Below are 18,327 nucleotides of genomic sequence, written 5' to 3'. Positions count from 1 at the left end.
GAACATCCCACAGAGCACCATTAAATCCATTATAAAAAAAGTGAAAGAATATGGCACCGCAGCAAACCTGCCAAGAGAGGGCCGCTCACCAAAACTCATGGACCAGGCAAGGAGGGCATTAATCAGAGAGGCAACATATGTAAGGCAACAAAATAGGAAAAATGCCAAGGGGGGGTGAAAACAATTTTGATTTATTTTGTATCAATATTGGCTTAGACTTGCAGGTGTACACCTGGTCTGTAAGAATATTTCGCTGAAGTACAAGTGTAGCTGAAGCACAAACCTGGTTTGTCTGAATTCTGAGGCTTGGGCACTGGGGTTGTTTTATATGAGTATGCTCATGGATTTACCTTGTTTATATGAGTAATGGAGAGTGGGTGCACAAGACTCATACAGGTAAAAGTGTCCTAAATGGATGTATATTGCCAATTAAATTCCTTCCTGGCAAGTTTGTGGTCGGAACAAAAATGAATGGGTCTGGGGCACATGTGTAATACTACTGTACTATGAGTTTATCTATGAAAGTATTAGTGTACACAGGCCAGAGGTCACAGGACTAAGATAAGCAATTAACAGGGTTGGGGTGTGCAGCGAATAGCTGGAAATAGGATATTGTTGGTGACTTGAGGGATACAGGCCTAAGGAAATCAGGACTGAGATAGGCAAGGAACTTGGATGAGGTCTATTGACAAAGGAATAGGGCATTTAGGGTTAGGATATGAGTGCACTCGTTCTTGATTTTATCAATATTAGGGTGTGGGTGTTAAAGTTAGGGCATGGGGGTAACAGGGCTGGGGTATGTGGGTAATTGTGTGTACATGTGTATGTGTCAGTGGGCACATAGATATTGGGGCTGAGGAATAGGAACGTCTGTTAATTGTATTATAGGCAGAGCACTGTATGTTCACCGGTCACAATTGTGACTGTAAATAAAACTTTTTTACATAATCTTTTATATTTTTTAAAAAGTCATAGGGATTACATGTTAGGGTTACTAATGGCATGAGATTTGCATGGTGGCATGTCCGGGAAAAATTCAGTGAACAAATGGATTAATTATGAACATAATAAAATAGCATTTATAATAGCTTGTTCATTAAAGTTATTATACAGTGTAACCAAGTAGACTTCTATACCAGTGTATGTTATCCACACAAGCCTAATTTATGAGATCATTTTTTCCTGTTGGTGTCCTATGTTTGCATTCATAAAGCCTTTTTAACACCTGCATAATTTGCCGTTGATCATAATTATTACTAACTTTAAATGACGAATGTTATAATGTGTTATATAGCTGTTATAAAGGTTCTATTAATGCTTTAGGGAAAGGGGTCAGTTGAACATCTGAATGCCTTCAGCTGAAATGTGTCTCACGCATTTAACCCAACTTCTCTGAATCAGAGAGGTGCGGGAGGCTGCCTTAATCGACACCCACGTCTCTGGTGCCCGGGGAACAGTGGGTTAACTGCCTTGCTCAGGGGCAGAACGACAGATTTTTACCTTGTCAGCTCGGGGATTCGATCCAGCAACGTTTTGGTTACTGGCCCAATGCTCTAACCACTAGCTTAGAGCAGTAAAGTGTAACCTTATTGGTAACAGGTGACTGATAATTACAATCAAAATTATTCATGCACATGTTTTTTTGGTAGATTTACTTTTTTTTTTACAAGTTATGCATCCAAGAGTGCCTTTCATGCAGCCAAGTTCAGAGAGTCTTGTCTATTGACAGCAGCAGGCGACAGTGGAGATGGATAGTTACGTTAAGATAAACAGTGTTATGAAATGCTTCTGGACCAACAGAACAGCGTGTCTTAGAGGCCTGGGATGTGTTAAGTATGGGGTGCGTGGAGGGACACACTGAACCACCAGCATTGGCCTTAAGAGGGCTGGGACAGAGGGAAAGAGGGAGAGAGAGAGCAGGAAATTGGGCCAATATGTTGTTTTTCCACCATCACAAAAGGAGCTTTAGGAGAGATATGATAGGAGCTAACAGAGCTGTGTTGCTGCGGGAGGTATAGAAACCAGGAGGGAGAGAGACACAAACGCTAGGTGAGAGGGAAAGGTGGAGGAAGAGGGGGAGAGAATGGGGTGTTGGAAATAGTCAGGAGAAAGAGGGTCCAGAAGAGCGAATGAGAGATAATCACAAAAAGAGACGATAAGAGCCAGGGCAGAGAGAGAAAGTGACAAATGCCAGTAAAAAGAGAGAAGAGACATCTCTGTCTATGGCATCATATTTACAGCAAATTAATCATTTGGGGAGTTGACGGCTTCCATGAGCCAGAGGATATTACTATGTTAATAGCAGGTCTATAGCGGACAACTTCCGGTGAAATTACATTCTAATTAAATTACTATAAATATTAAACTTTCATGAAATCACAAGTGCAATACATCAAAATAAAGCTTAACTTGTTGTTAATCCAGGCGCCATGTCAGATTTCAAAAAGAATTTACGGCGAAAGCAAACCATGCGATTTATCTGAGGACAGCGCCCAGCACACAAATGCATAACAAATAATTTTCAACCAGGGAGTTGCAACACGAAAGTCAGAAATAGTGCTATAATATATGCCTTACCTTTGAAGATCTTCTTCTGTTGGCACTCCAAAAGGTCCCAGTTACATTACAAATGGTCCTTTTGTTCGATAATGTCCTTCTTTATATCCATAAAAACTCAGTTTAGCTGGCGCGCTTCAGTCAATAATCCACTCGGTTTCCCTCCTTCAAAATGCATACAAAATGAATCCCAGACGTTACCAATAAACTTATCCAAACAAGTCAATCAACATTTATAATCAAACCTTAGGTACCCTAATACGCAAATTTAAGACGGAGAATCTTTATTGTCTTTACCGGAGAAAAATACCAAAGAACGCGCTCTCATTCACGAGCTTGGAAATACTACAGCCAAAATGGGAGCCACCTAGAAAAACTACAATTTCTGGCTAATTTTTCCAAAAACCAGCCTCTTTCTAAAGACTGTTGACATCTAGTGGAAGCCGTGGGAACTGCAATCAGGCACGATTTTGCCCTATTATAAAAGTGCCAGCCATTGAAATCAGAGGAAGGATTAATTTTTGGGGGGGGGGTGATGGTTTGTCCTCAAGGTTTTGCCTGCCATTTCAGTTAGGTTTTATTCACAGACATTATTATAACAGTTTTAGAAACTTTAGAGTGTTTTCTATCCAAATCTACCAATTATATGCAAATCCTAGCTTCTGGGCCTGAGTAACAGGCAGTTTACTTTGGGCACGCTTCTCATCCGGATGTCAAAATACCGCCCACAATCCCAAAGAAGTTAACAAACTATAGTTTGGGCAAGTCGGTTAGGACTTCTACTTTGTGCATGACACGCGTAATTTTTCCAACAATTGTTTATAGACAGATTATTTCACTTATGATTCACTGTATCACAATTCCAGTGGTTCAGAAGTTTACATTCACTAAGTTGACTGTGCCTAAGTTAAACAGCTTGGAAAATTCCAGAAAATTATGTCTAGGCTTTAGAAGCTTCTGATAGGCTAATTGACATCATTTGAGTCAATTGGAGGTGTAGCAGTGGATGTATTTCAAGGCCTACCTTCAAAATCTTTGCTTGACATCATGGAAAAATCTAAAGAAATCAGCCAAGACCTCAGAAAAAAATGGTAGACCTCCACAAGCCTGGTTCATCCTTGGGAGCAATTTCCAAATGCCTGAAGGTACCACGCTCATCTGTACAAGCAATACCGCTCAGGAAGGATACGCGTTCTGTCTCCTAGAGATGAACGTACTTTGGTGCGAAAAGGGCAAAACAAACCCAGAACAACAGCAAAGGACCTTGTGAAGATACTGGAGGAAACAGGTACAAAAGTATCTATACCCACAGTAAAACAAGTTCTATATCGACATAACCTGAAAGGCCACTCAGCAAGGAAGAAGGCACTGCTCCACAACCGCCATAAAAAAGCCAGACTACAGTTTGCAACTGCAGATGGGGACAAAGATCATACGTTTTGGAGAAATGTCCTCTTGTCTGATGAAACAAAAATGGCCATAATGACCATCGTTATGTTTGGAGGAAAAGGGGGAGGTGTCACGCCCTGACCTTAGTATTCTTTGTTTTCTTTATTATTTTGGTTAGATCAGGGTGTGACATGGGTGATTTATATGTTTTTTTCCTGTCTAAGGTTTTTGTATGTTTATGGGGTTGTTACCTGTCTTGGGGTTTTGTATGTCTATGGTTGCCTAGATTGGTTCTCAATTAGAGGGAGATTTATCGTTGTCTCTGATTGGGAACCTTATTTAGGCAGCCATATTCCTTGAGTATTTTGTGGGTGATTATCTATGTCTATGTTTAGTTGCTTGTGACAGCACTATGATTATATAGCTTCACGTTCGCTTTGTTGTTTTTGTATTAAAAGAAGATGCATTCAAATCACGCTACACTTTGGTCTCATCGCTATAACGAACATGACAGGAGGCTTGCAAGCTGAAGAACACCATCCCAACCGTGAAGTACTAGAGTGGCAGCATCATGTTGTGGGGGTCTCAGGTTGGACTACTCCAAATCACCTTGATTCTGATTGCCTCACAACAGGCCCTCAGTCCAGCTTCTCTCAGCCTATTGCTGGCAGTCTGAGTGCTGATGGAGGGATTGTGCGTTCATGGTGTAACTCGGGCAGTTGTTGTTCCCATCCTGTACCTGTCCCGCAGGTGTGATGTTTGGATGTTCCGATCCCATGCAGGTGTTGTTACACGTGGTCTGCCACTGCGAGGACAATCAGCTGTCCGTCATGTCTCCCTGTAGCGCTGTCTTAGTACGGACATTGCAATTTATCTGCAGTCCTCATGCCTCCTTGCAGCATGCCTAAGGCACATTCACGCAGATGAGCAGGGACCCTGGGCATCTTTCTTTTGGTGTTTTTCAGAGTCAGTAGAAAGGCCTCTAGTGTCCTAAGTTTTCATAATTGTGACCTTAATTTCCCACCGTCTGCAAGCTGTTAGTGTCTTAACGACCGTTCCACAGGTGCATGTTCATTAACATGGGAAACAGTGTTTAAACCCTTTACAATGAAGATCTGTGAAGTAATTTTACGAAATATCTTTGAAAGACAGCATCCTGAAAAAGGGACGTCTCTTTTTTTGCTGAGTTTATTTAGCAGATGTTGCGGGTGTAGCGAACTGCTTGTAACACATACACTATATACGTCTAAAAGTGTTTGTGGACACTTCTTCAAATGAGGTGATTTGGCTATTTCAGCCACACCCGTTGCTGACTTTTGTATAAAATCAAGCGCTCAGCCATGCGATCTCCATACACAAACATTGACAGTAGAATGGTCTTACTGAAGAGCTCAGTGACTTTCAACAGGGAAACATCATAGGATGCCACCTTTCCAATAAGTCAGTCCGTAAAGTTTCTGACCTGCTAGAGCTGCCCCGGTCAACTGTAAGTGCTGTTATTGTGAAGGGGGGCCATCTAGGAGCAACAACGGCTCAGACGCGAAGCGGTAGGCCACACAAGCTCACAGAACGGGACCGCCGAGTTCTGGAGCGCAAAAGTGGTAGAAATCGTCTGTCCTCAGTTTACTCACTCACTAAGAGTTCCAAACTGCCTCTGGAAGCAATGTCCGCTCAATAACTGTTCATTGGGAGCATGGGTTCCATGGCCGAGCAGCAGCACACAAGCCTAAGATCACCATGCGCAATGCCAAGCGTCGGCTGGAGTGGTGTAAATCTCACCGCCATTGGACTCTGGAGCAGTGGAAACGCATTCTCTGGAGTGATGAATCACGCTTCACAATCTTGCAGTCCGACGGACGAATCTGGGTTTGGTGGGCCTAATCGCCCAACATCACTGCCCGACCTCACTATTGCTCTTGTGGCTGAATGGAGCAAACCCCAAAGCAATGTCCCAACATCTATTGGAAAGCCCAGAAGAGTGGAACTTGTTATAGCAGGAAAGGGGGGACCAACACCATATGTGACCGACCGCCTTGATTCGGTCTTATGTAGAAACATCTGAAATTATATGTTTTACTTTGGATAAAAGCAGAGACAAAGTGTTACAAAATAGTATATCATACGCTGCATTTGAGGAAGAAAAGGAAAGTAATTCTGCTTTGAAAGTTGATCAACTTGTAACATCACTTTTGAGAAAAGGGCCTTTGAATGTTTTGGTACCTACTGGAGAGCTCTTCTTTCTCTACACCCATTCAGCATCATTCACACACACTTATGCTTTAGCCCCCACCCAAACTCTGACCATTTTACTCACCCTAGCAGAGCTGGTTAGGCAGTTTTCATGTTATCCAGGGCATTGGTGACTGTAACTGTGCTGCTAGCAACAATTGAATTACTATTTTTTACTGACACTGGCCATATTCAACGGGTGTTGAGCGTTCATAAGTTCATCCATTGTGCTGCGCTCCGGCAAACTTAGGCAAGAGTGCTCTGAAATTGGAGTAGATGGCCAGATTGAATTTACGAACACACCCCAAATGGTTACTTGCATAGTGGAGTCTTTTGTTAAGTCATATTGAACCTGGGTTCAAAATGAACCATTATCCCAACTCATGATGTTGCCGATAAGAATGTGGTGATTGACAGAGTCGAAAGCCTTGGCCAGGTCGATGAATACGGCTGCACAGTAATGTCTCTTATCGATGGCGGTTATGATATCGTTTAGGACCTTGAGCGTGGCTGAGGTGCACCCATGACCAGCTCTGAAACCAGATTGCATAGCGGAGAAGGTACAGTGGGATTCAAAATGTTCAGTAATCTGTTAATTAACTTTGCTTTCGAAGACCTTAGAAAGGCAGGGTAGGATAGATATAGGTCTGTAGCAGTTTGGGTCTAGAGTGTCTCCCCCTTTGAAGAGGGGGATGACCGCGGCAGCTTTCCAATCTTTGGGGATCTCAGATGATACGAAAGAGGTTGAACAAGCTAGTAATAGTGGTTGCAACAATTTCAGCAGATATTTTTTAGAAAGAGAGAGTTCCAGATCGTCTTGCCAGGCTGATTTGTAGGGGTCCAGATGTTGCAGCTCTTTCAGAACATCTATCTGGATTTGGGTGAAGGAGAAATGGGGGAGGCATGGGTGAGTTGCTGTGGGGGGTGCAGGTCTGTTGATCGGGGTAGTGGTAGCCAGGTGGAAAGCATGGCCAGACGTAGAAAAATGCTTATTGAAATTCTCAATTATATTGGATTTATCGGTGGTGACAGTGTTTCCTAGCCTCAGTGCAGTGGGCAGCTGGGAGGAGGTGCTCTTATTCTCCATGGACTTTACATTGAGTTTGAGTTTGAGTTACAGGATGCAAATTTCTGCTAGAAAAAGCTAGCCTTAGCTTTCCTAACTGTGTCTGTATATTGGTTCCTAACGTCCCTGAAAAGTTGCATATCATGGAGGCTATTCGATGCTAATGCAGAATGCTACAGGATGTTTTTGATCTGGTCAAGGGCAGTCAGGTCAAGGGCAGTCAGGTTAATGGGGCATGTTTATTTAAGATGGTGAGGAAGCCACTTTTAAAGAATAACCAGGCATCCTCTACTGACGGGATGAGGTCAATATCCTTCCAGGATACCCAGGCCAGGTCAATTAGATAGGCCTGCTCGCTGAAGTGGTCGTTTGACCGCAGTCCCATTACGGATGCAGGAAATGAGGCAGTGATCGCTGAGATATTGGTTGAAAACAGCAGAGGTGTATTTGGAGAGCAAGTTGGTTAGGATGACATCTATGAGGGTGCCCGTGTTTACGGATTTGGGGTTGTACCTGGTGGGTTCATTGATAATTTGTGTGAGATTGAGGGCATCAAGCTTAGATTGTAGGATGGCCGGGGTGTTAAGCATGTCCCAGTTTAGGTCACCTAGCAGCACGAGCTCTGAAGATAGATGGGGGGCAATCATTTCACATATGATGTCAAAGGCCCAGCTGGGGCACAGGGTGGTTTATAGCAGGCGGCAACGGTGAGAGACTTGTTTCTGGAAAGGTGGATTTTTTAAAGTAGAAGCTGAATTGTTTGAGTACAGACCTGCATAATAAGACAGAACTCTGCAGGCGATCTCTGCAGTAGTTTGCAACACCGCCCCATTTGGCAGTTCTATCTTGTCATCAAATGTTATAGTTAGGAATGGAAATGTCAGGGTTTTTGGTGGTCTTCCTAAGCCAGGATTCAGACACGGCTAAGACATCTGGGTTGGCAGAGTGTGCTAAAGCAGTGAATAAAACAAACTTAGGGAATTTGGCTAAGATGTATGTAAACTTCTGACTTCAACTGTAGGTACACACAGGGCCTACAGTTCGAGGCTGGGGCTGACAGATTAATAAAAAGAGGTGCAGTGTTAATGAACAGTCCAGCAGGCATCAGCTGTGTAGGCGAGGGATCATAGGGCCCAATGAGCAGCAATAGGTGAGTGAGGGAGCCGTTTTGTAGTTGCTACTACACTAGGCGAGCGGGAGAGATGGGCCTTCGTCGACATTGCAACGCAAAGGCCTATTGAAACCACATCGTACGATTATGTCGGACGATTAGATCGGACAATGACATCCCTCAGAAACACACAACTCTAGTAGACCAGACTCAAGCTCCTAACATGGCAATGATGAGCTGGCTCTGCTAACAAAATGGCTGGGTAAGGAATCATCACAACATGTAAAGAGGGTCCTCTCAGTGCACCTCAACGACCCAAGTGCAGCCCTGAAAAAGGCCTGGGACAGAGTGAAGCAGTGTTTTGGCTCATCAGTAGTCATAAAAATGGCACTCTTCAAGAAGTTGGAAAGCCTCTCCAGAATTTCTAGCAAAGACTATTCTAGCAAAGACTACAAGCTAATAGAAGGCCTGAAAAAGAAGATGGAGACTTACCTGCTCTAACTTACCTGGACACCGCCCGTGGTATTAGCTCTCTTCAGGATAGATGGATTTCCCATGGTTCAAGGTACAACAATGAAAACAACCAGTGTATTCCTCCATTCTTCTTCTTCACATAGTTCATTTGCGAAGAAGCAGGAACTATAAACGACCCGAGCTTTGCCCTTTCTAATAGTGGTGGCAGTGGATCTGTGAGAAGCGAATACCCAGCCATGAGGAACACGAGAACCTCTATATCGACCAGAGCAACCGCTCATTGGCAATATCAGACTTCTTCAATCTGCTCAGTATTCTGGGTAACCCATCTACCAAATCTCAGAGGAATTACGCTGGAGTCATGGAAACTGCAGGAAGAGAGGCGGGCGCCTTCCAGATCGAGGCAGTGAATGAAGGCGCAAGACTTTCTTTCACTCATCGAATGCAATGAGATCCTCAATAACAGATCAGAAATACCAACCCCAGAGGCAGCCCTTCACCACCCCCACCTCAAATTCTGTGGCCACCCACATTCCCGAGCTTGATCAAAGTGCCCAGATCCTTCTTTTGCTTGGGACAGACATCGTCAGAGATAACAAATCAATGGACTCGACTCGACTGGGTCCTAGTGGGTGAATACGCCTGGGAAACGCACACAAGCCAATCGTGAACAACTTCAAAACGAATGTGTTGGAGAACAGACGGCCCTCACTCTGTGTCAGAGCTACATTCATCTAAAAGAAAAGGTGAGCTACATTGCGGATCAACAGGATCGTTTCTCCCATACATTCAAGAAATGCCCTATTCACAAAGCATCTGAAGACAACTTGGACTCACAGTGTTTGACAGGACAGAGAAATACATTGAGGACACAGTCTTTTTAAAGACTATGGACAAAGAGTTCTACAAATACAAGACACACAGCTGGGTAGCTCGTCTCCCGTTCAGAGTACCCAGGCCACCTCTCTCAAACAACCCCACACAGGCGCTCACCCGTCTCACCTCTGTACGCCATAGCCTGGACAATAAGCCATAGATGAAAGAGCAGTTTGTCACCTTCATGGGGAAGATATTCGTAAACAACCATGCAGAGCCAGCACCTCCACTGACAGGGGTCTACCATCCACAAAACACAGGTCAGATCATGGTGGTTTTCGACTTCAGTCCGCAGCAGTATGGTCTCTCCCTCAACAACGTGTTGCTCACAGGCCCAGAACTAAACAACAGTCCTCTGGGAGTTCTCATCCACTTTAGAATAGAAGCTGTAGCAATAATGGCAGATATCCAACAGATGATTCATGTTTCGTTGTGAGTGAAGATCACAGAATCTACCTGAGATTATATGGTACAGAGACAATGACGTCACAAAATACGTAATCGTTACAGGATGAAGCTCCACATCTTCGCCAACATCCCATCTCCTGATGTCGCCATCTACAGGCTCAGGTGAGCCGCTCAAGAAGGTGAGCAAGACCACGTAGAAGACACTCGACAGTTCGTGGAGAGACATTTCTATGTGGCTGATGGGCTCAAGTCTCTGCCCATCGACCTGCTACAGAGAACACAAGCATCACTCGCGTAGTCAAACCTACAACTGCCCAACATTTTATCAAACAGTGTGACTGTAATGGAGGCATTTCCCCCAGAAGACCACGCCAAGGGCGTAAAATATTTAGGCCTCGGAGGAGAAACCACGCCCTTGCAACGCAGTCTTGATTTATGCTGGGAACTTTCACATTTGATGTATCAGTGAACAGCAAACCATTCACACAACGTGGAGTCCTGTCAAAGGTAAACAGCCTCTTCGACCCTCTCGGCCTGGGCAGGGCAGAGCCATACTGCGGGAACTCTCCTCAGACACTTGTGATTTGGATTCCCCAAAGAAAAGCTGAAAGAATGGGAAGCATGGAGCAACTCACTACAGGATCTGATGCAGCATTTTCCACGCACATACACTAAGAACTCCCTCTCAATGTGCATGTTTTCAGATCCAGCAAAGCCATCGGTGCAGTGGCGTACATCAGAGCCGCTGATGAAGATGTACAAAGTGAAGTGGACTTTGTTTTGGGAAAAGCCATGTTAACCCCCCAATCTGAGCCTACCATACCCCGCCTCTAACTATGTGGAGAAGTGTTGGGAGTAGAAATGGCAGAGCTCATCCTCGATGAAATAGACCTCTAACCAAACATTGTTAACTTCTACTGCGACAGTAAATTAGTCTTGGGATACATATACAATGAGACTAAACACTTCTATGTGTATGTGCACAACATAGTCTGTCAATCAACACACCCGGAGCAGTGGCACTACATGCCCACAGAATACAATCCCACCGACCACGCCTCACCAGTACATCATGGTTCACGGGACCAGCGTTCTTGGACAAAGCTAACCTAGCTCACCAGAGACACAAGTTTCCCTCAAGCTGGTCAGTCCAGACTTGGATGTTGAAATCCGCCCCCAGGTGCCATGCTGCATCACTCAAGTCAAAGACAAACCACTCACCTCAGAGCCCTTCAAGCTCTTCTCCACCTGGAAATCCCTACTGAGAGCTGTTGCATTCTTCATTCATGTTGCTCGCTCTCTCAAGCCAGACACGATGGGCCAGCTGAACAAATGTAGAGGTTGGCATCGTTCAGGTGCGCAAAGTGGAACTCAAGATTACTGCTCAGGGGACCACCAAGAAGTTCCTGAGATCCGTCTGAGGTCATACTCCTTTTAGCCAAAGAAGACCGGGGGTTTGCTAGTCTTTGAGTTATGTGTGTAACGTTAATCAACAGTGGCTTCTTTCCGACGCCAGACGGGGAGAATTCTGCCTTCTGGTGCCATACAGTGGCTGTTTTGTGTAGCTGCAGCTAACGTGTGCTATGCTGTGCTACTTCTTTGTTGGTGGTAAAACAGGAAATTATGCAGTTCAGTCTTCTTTGTTGGAAACCTCTTGTTAAGCCTTCGTAAAGCATTGCCTGTAAGTACAAATCATTTCTGAGATGTTCATCTTTTAGTATTGTAAGTCTTTTCTGCAGGTCATGTTTTTCATGTTCCCTCGCTAGCCTAGCCTGCCTGTTAAGTGCTGTTTTGGAGCTAGCTTCTCTCGACATGTGATTTCTCTTCACACTTAAGTTAGCATACATGTTATTTCGATACTAATCCTGTTTGGAACTATATTCAAGCATGATACGTATGTTTTCTATGTACAGTGTTGGTCAAGTATTGTATTGTTCACTATGGACTATGAAACATTGGTTAAGTTGTGCATTTATATTGCCTTTCAGTCTGTGCTGCTCCAATAATTTCATTTTTCTGTATCGTTACAGTTTTATACCATTTCAACTATGAACTGGAGGTTTATGGAAAGCATATCCCTGACTCTGGTTCTTGATTGGAGTTTGGCTGGCTGTCAAATGATGGTTTCACACACCGTAAGGAGTGTTTTACCTTCAAATAATGAGGCACGTCTTACCTTGCTTTGAAGTAGTCTTGCGAAAATATATCTGTAGAAACACGGAGGCAATTATTTGATACAACTTCCTCATGCCATTAACCAGCATTTCTCTCCTGTTCTATTGGTTTTCATATCAACTTTCTTTTGTTGTCCACAAGCCAAATGCACAATCTTTGTAATAGTCGCCACCCATCATAGTTGTTGGTATTAGATTCCCCCTCTTTCTAAATTTCGAACACAGCTGCTCGCATTAGGTTAATAATGGTGTTTTCCGCGAATTGCATTTCGGCGAATGTTTGAAAATGATGTTTTATTAGCTGCTTCATAACAGGAGTAGCATGTTCAATAATAGGCTGTAGACTTTAGGACTGTAAGACGATAGGCGTGCTATTGGTGCAGGTTTCCATTAAGCGCTTGATGAAAAATGTCCGGTGCATGCATAGTATCAGAGAGGAGTAGGCAAAGCGAGAGGTTTCACTCTCACCGAAATCTGTTCAAAATGAGCTCAATACATTTCTATGGGCATATTGTGGGACTAAGCTGGCCTCCTGCCTTCCCGCCCTGTGCGGGCATAAAAATAAGCATTGTGTCATTATATACAGATCTCTAATAGTATTTTCTGTTGGCCACTTCATTTTACTGTTTGGAAAAGATGTAACCATTTGATGACCGGTGAATTAGGGTTGGTTTCGTCGGGAGCAGAATTTACTGAAATGTGCATTCCTAAACACAACAAAATGTGGAATAAGTCCGTGGGGATGAATACTTTCTGAAGGCAGTGTATTGCTGCATATACAAATCCAAAATAATGATATGTATATCATAGAGAACATGGATGTTTTGACAGGTTTCTTTTCCTCCTTCAATCCCCCAAAGATCAAAAGTGTGTCTCTTGGCAGAGTTTTATGGTATGCACGCCAAAGCCACGGACATCACCTGACTAATATAGACGTTGAATAATTGATCTGATTTGTGTCTCTCTTCTCCTCTCTAGTCCCCCAAAGTACACCGCTACCCCACGATGGACGCCGTCCCCCTCCTCCTGAGCAAAGTCAAATCTGAACCTCCTGAGGACCTGCTCTCCCACGACCCCCACTTCCAGACGCAGACCGAGCCCGTCGACCTGTCAATCAACAAGCCGCGCCCCTCCCCCCCGTCCGTCACCTCCACCGCTTCTCCTGTCACTTCCGCTTTCTCTCCGTCCTCCATGTCTTCTTTATCATCATCCTCCTCCTCTCCGTCTGTCATCACATCTGCCTCATCTGTGCTCACACCCGGGCCCCTGGTGGCCCCTGGAGCCGGTGTCCAGGGTCATCATCATCATCATCATCATCATCATCAGCAGCAGTTTTTGCACATCCTGCACCCTGTGCCGCCGCCACCCTCCAGCCCCTTGAACCTGGGAGGGGTACAGGGCATAGGAGGAGGAGTAGGGGGAAAGATGGGGGGCCACCACCTGCATCGTATCCCTGTAGTGGTACAGTCCCTGCCCCTCATGTACACCACGGCCGTGCGCTCACCCTCCAGCCTCCACAACAATGCCATCATGCTACCTCTGCTGGACAATCATAAGAGCCACCATAGCAAAGGTGAGACAAAAAGCAGGCTTGGTCTGTCTGTGTCTTTTCCTCTTTTCTCTCTCTCTTTCTATACTGCATACACTGAACAAAATTATGAACGCAACATGCAAAAATGTCAAAGACTACTGAGTTACAGTTCCTGTAAGGAAATCAGTCAATTGAAATGAATTCATTAGGCCCTGATCTATGGATATCACATGACTGGGAATGCAGATATGCATCTGTTGGTCACAGATTACTTTTTTTTTTAAAGTAGGGGCGTGAATAAAAAAAAGCAGCCAGTATCTGGTGTGACCACCATTTGCCTCATGCAACGCGGCACATCTCCTTCACATAGAGTTGATCAGGCTGTTGATTGTGGCCTGAGGAATGTTCTCCCACACCTCTTCAATGGCTGTGTGAAAGTTGCTGGATATTGTCGGGAACTGCATCACGATGCTGTACACATCCAGAGCATTCCAAACATGCTCAATGGGTGACATGTCTGGTGAGTATGCAGGCCATGGGAAAACTGGCATATTTTCAGCTTTCAGGACTTGTGTACATATCCTTGCGACAATGGGCTGTGCATTATCATGCTGAAACATGAGGTGATGGCGGCGGATGAATGGCACGACAATGGGCCTCAGGACCTCGTCACGGTATCTCTGTGCATTCAAATTGCAATTGATAAAATGCAACTGTGCTCGTTGTCCGTAGCTTATGCCTGCCCATATCAAAACCCACCACTGTTCACAACGTTGACATCAGCAAACAGCCATACACGCTGTGCCAGTGACCATCGGAGGTGAGCATTTGCCCACTGAAGTGGGTTATGACGCTGAACAGCAGTCAGGTCAAGACCCTGGTGAGGATGACGAGCACTCAGATGAGCTTTTCAAAGATGGTTTCTGAGAGTTTGTGCAGAAATTCTTTAGGTTGTGCAAACCAAAGGATGGTGGCTGGCCTCACACCACCCCGTAGGTGAAGAACACGGATGTGGAGGTCTTTGCCTGACGTGGTTACACGGGGTCTGCGGTTGTGAGCCCGGTTGGACGTATTGCCAAATTCTCTAAAACAACGTTGGAGGCAGCTTATTGTAGAGCAAGTAACATGCAATTCTCTGACAACAGCTCTGGTGGACATTCCTGCAGTCAGCATGCATATTGCATGCTCCCTCAAAACTTGAGATATCTGTGGCATTGTGTTTTTGAGTGTCAGCTTCTTGAGCTTCTTGATATGCCACACCTGTCAGGTGGATGAATTATCTTGGCAAAGGAGAAATGCTCACTAACAGGGATGTAATCAAATGTGTGCACAGAATTTGAGGGAAATGAGCTTCTTGTGCATATGGACAATTTCTGGGATATTTTATTTCTGCTAATGAAACATGGGGACCATCACTTTAGATGTTGCGTTTATATTTTTGTTCAGTGATGAAAAATCCAAACACAGTACCAGTCAAAGGTTTGGACACACCTACTCATTCAAGGGTTCTTGTTTATTTTTTACTCTTTTCTACATTGTAGAATAATAGTGAAGACATCAAAACAATACATATGGAGTCATGTAGTAACCAAGAAAGTGTTAAACAAATCCACATATATTTTATATTCTTCAATGTAGCCACTCTTTTCACGATTGTGGAGGCCAGGTCATCTAATGCAGCACTCCATCACTCTCCTTCTTGGTCAATTAGCCCTAACACAGCATGGAGGTGTTTTGGGTCATTGTTCTGTTGAAAAACAAATGATAGTCCCATTAAGCACAAACCAGATGGGATGGCATATCGTTGTAGAAGCCATGCTGGTTAAGTGTGCCTTAAATTCGGGTTAAGTGTGCCTTGAGTCACCAGAAAAGCACCTCCCCGCCATCACACTTCCTCTTCCATGCTTCAGGGTGGGAACTACACATGCAGCGATCATCCGTTCACCTACTCTGCGTCTCACAAAGACATGGCGGTTGGAAAAGAAATCTCACATTTGGACTCATCAGACCAAAGGACAGATTTCCGCCGGTCTAATGTCCATTGCTCGTGTTTCTTGCAAAGCTGTCATCAAAGCAAAGGGAGGCTACTTTTAAGAATCTCAAAAATAAAATATATTTTGATTTGTTTAACACTTTTTTAGTAGCTACATGATTCCGTCTGTTATTTCATAGTTTTGATAGTAAAATAGTAAAAATAAAGGGAACCCCTTGAATGAGTAGGTGTGTCCAAACATTTGACTGGCACTGTCTATATACTCGTGAATATATATATGTCAAGAGGTCTGAATACTTTCCGAAGGCACTGTATATATATATACATATATACACATATATATAGTGCCATCGGAAAGGATTCAGACCTCTTGACATTTTCCACTTTTTGTTACATTACACCCTTATTCTAAAATGGATTATATTGTTTTTTCCCCCCTCATCAATCTATACACAATACCCCATATTAGATATTTTAGCAAATGTATAAAGAAAACTACAGAAATATTACATTTACATAAGTATTCAGACCCTTTACTCAGTACTTTGTTGAAGCACCTTTGGCAGCGAATACAGCCTCGAGTCTTCCTGGGTATGACGCTAGAAGCTTGGTACACCTGTATTTGGGGAATTTGTCCCATTCCTCTCTGCAGATCCTTTCATGCTCTGTCAGATTGAATGGGGAGCGTTGCTGCACAGATGTTTTCAGGTCTCTCCAGAGATGTTTGATCAGGTTCAAGTCCAGGCTCTGGCTGGGCCACTCAAGAACATTCAGAGACTTGTTCCGAAGCCACTCCTGCGTTGTCTTGACTGTGTACTAATGGTCGTTGACCTGTTTGGAAGTTGAGACTTCACCCCAGTCTGTGGTCCTGAGTGTTATTGGCAGGTTTTCATCAAGGATCTCTCTGTACTTTGCTCTGTTCATCTTTGCCTCGATCCTGACTATTATCCCAGTCCCTGCCTCTGAAAAACATCCCCACAACATGATGCTGCCACCACCATGCTTCACCGTAGGGATGGTGCCAGGTTTCCTCCAGACGTGTAGCTTGGCATTCAGAGAGTTCAATCTTGGTTTCATCAGACCAGATAATCTTGCTTCTCATGGTCTAAGTCCTTTAGGTGCCTTTTGGCAAATTCCAAGCGGGCTGTCATGTGCCTTTTACTGAGGGGTGGCTTCCTTCTGGCCAGTCTACCATAAAGGCTTGATTATTGGAGTGATGCAGAGATGGTTGTCCTTATTCAAGGTTCTCCCATCTCCACAGAAGAACTATAGAACTCTGTCAGAGTGACCATCAGGTTCTTGGTCACCTCCCTGATCAAGGCCCTTCTCCCCCGATTGCTCAGTCTGGCCGGGCGGCCAGCTGGTTCCAAGACTGCCAAATGCCTATATAGACCCAATCCACTTCTCTTCAAAATAAGTTAATAAATATAGTCCAGTTTGTAACATTCTTCATGAAATTGATTTTAAAATAAGCGTAATTTAAAATAATGTAGGCTTTGAAATTATGTATGTCCATTTTAAAGTGGTTAAGTTTTACACGTTTATGTTTACTTTTTTAAAATTGCTAATTTTAATGAGCAAAAATACCAACAAATCTCGGTATAGGTAGATGCAAAAATATGATTTTGGCCTTAAGAGCACACGAGTTATGGGCTATGGGAGTGATACCCAGAGAGAGAAACAGGATATACAATGTAATAGTACGGGACAGAAGGAAAATAAATGAGACCAAGGTTTACATATTCCTTACACTAGGATTCCCCTCTTAGTACTAGGAACAGCTACACCACAAATGGCGACAAGGATTTTGTGGATTTAGTTTGAACCCTTACATTGTTTTCTATGAGTTTATTCTGACAAATTATGGGAATGTCAGCTTGCCACAAACTTTTCCAGCTAGCTATCAAGCTAATAACATATTAGCCACAAACTGGGAGAAGTGGCTGAAACATTAAGAAAATATCCTGTTAGCATTGAACATCAAATAAAATGCATGGGAACGTGCCATGCTACTCCACTATTGTGGGGAGCAACTTTTTTATATTTGTTCTACACTTCCAGACACAGGAGATGATAAGTCTGACAAATCTAAAACTGTGCTGACTCAATGTTTTTCACCAATGACAAATTTATATTTTGAGGTCTACAAATTCAGACAAATTGTTCAATCCGAGACTGAAATGATTGGTGAATGACTCAGAAATTAGACGGCAGATTGTTCAAAGTTTCTCATCCAACAAACTGAGGAGACATGCTCTCACAGACCATAAAATTACTCTCACAAAGCTCCTGGAAATAGCTTGAATAAATGAAGTATCGGAAATACAAGCACAGGAAATGGAAAAAAATCCTGGTACTACCCAGAATAGATCGCAAGGGCCAGCAAGCTCAACAATCCAGGGCTGCACCCACTACTGCACGTTGGTGCACGTGCTTTGAACTGTGGCGGTTCGTTCCCTCACCAAGGAGAGTGCCCTGCAAATGGCCACACATGCTACAACTGTGGGAAAATAAATGATT

General features: G+C 43.9%; 1 protein-coding gene across 1 annotated transcript in view; it reads left to right on the top strand.

Annotated features, from left to right (window-relative positions):
* LOC129821425 (Krueppel-like factor 12) overlaps positions 1–18,327 on the top strand; it is a 150,240-nt gene that overhangs the window by 59,973 nt on the left and 71,940 nt on the right. Inside the window, exon 3 of the mRNA XM_055879065.1 lies at positions 13,262–13,856. Within this exon, the coding sequence (XP_055735040.1) occupies positions 13,262–13,856 (595 nt within the window). The remainder of the gene's footprint in view (positions 1–13,261; positions 13,857–18,327) is intronic.

This window comes from Salvelinus fontinalis, chromosome 23, assembly GCF_029448725.1.
Source record: "Salvelinus fontinalis isolate EN_2023a chromosome 23, ASM2944872v1, whole genome shotgun sequence".
NCBI lineage: Eukaryota > Metazoa > Chordata > Actinopteri > Salmoniformes > Salmonidae > Salvelinus > Salvelinus fontinalis.
The sequence above is the reverse complement of the archived record's forward strand: the minus strand, read 5'-3'. Positions and strand labels throughout refer to the sequence as shown.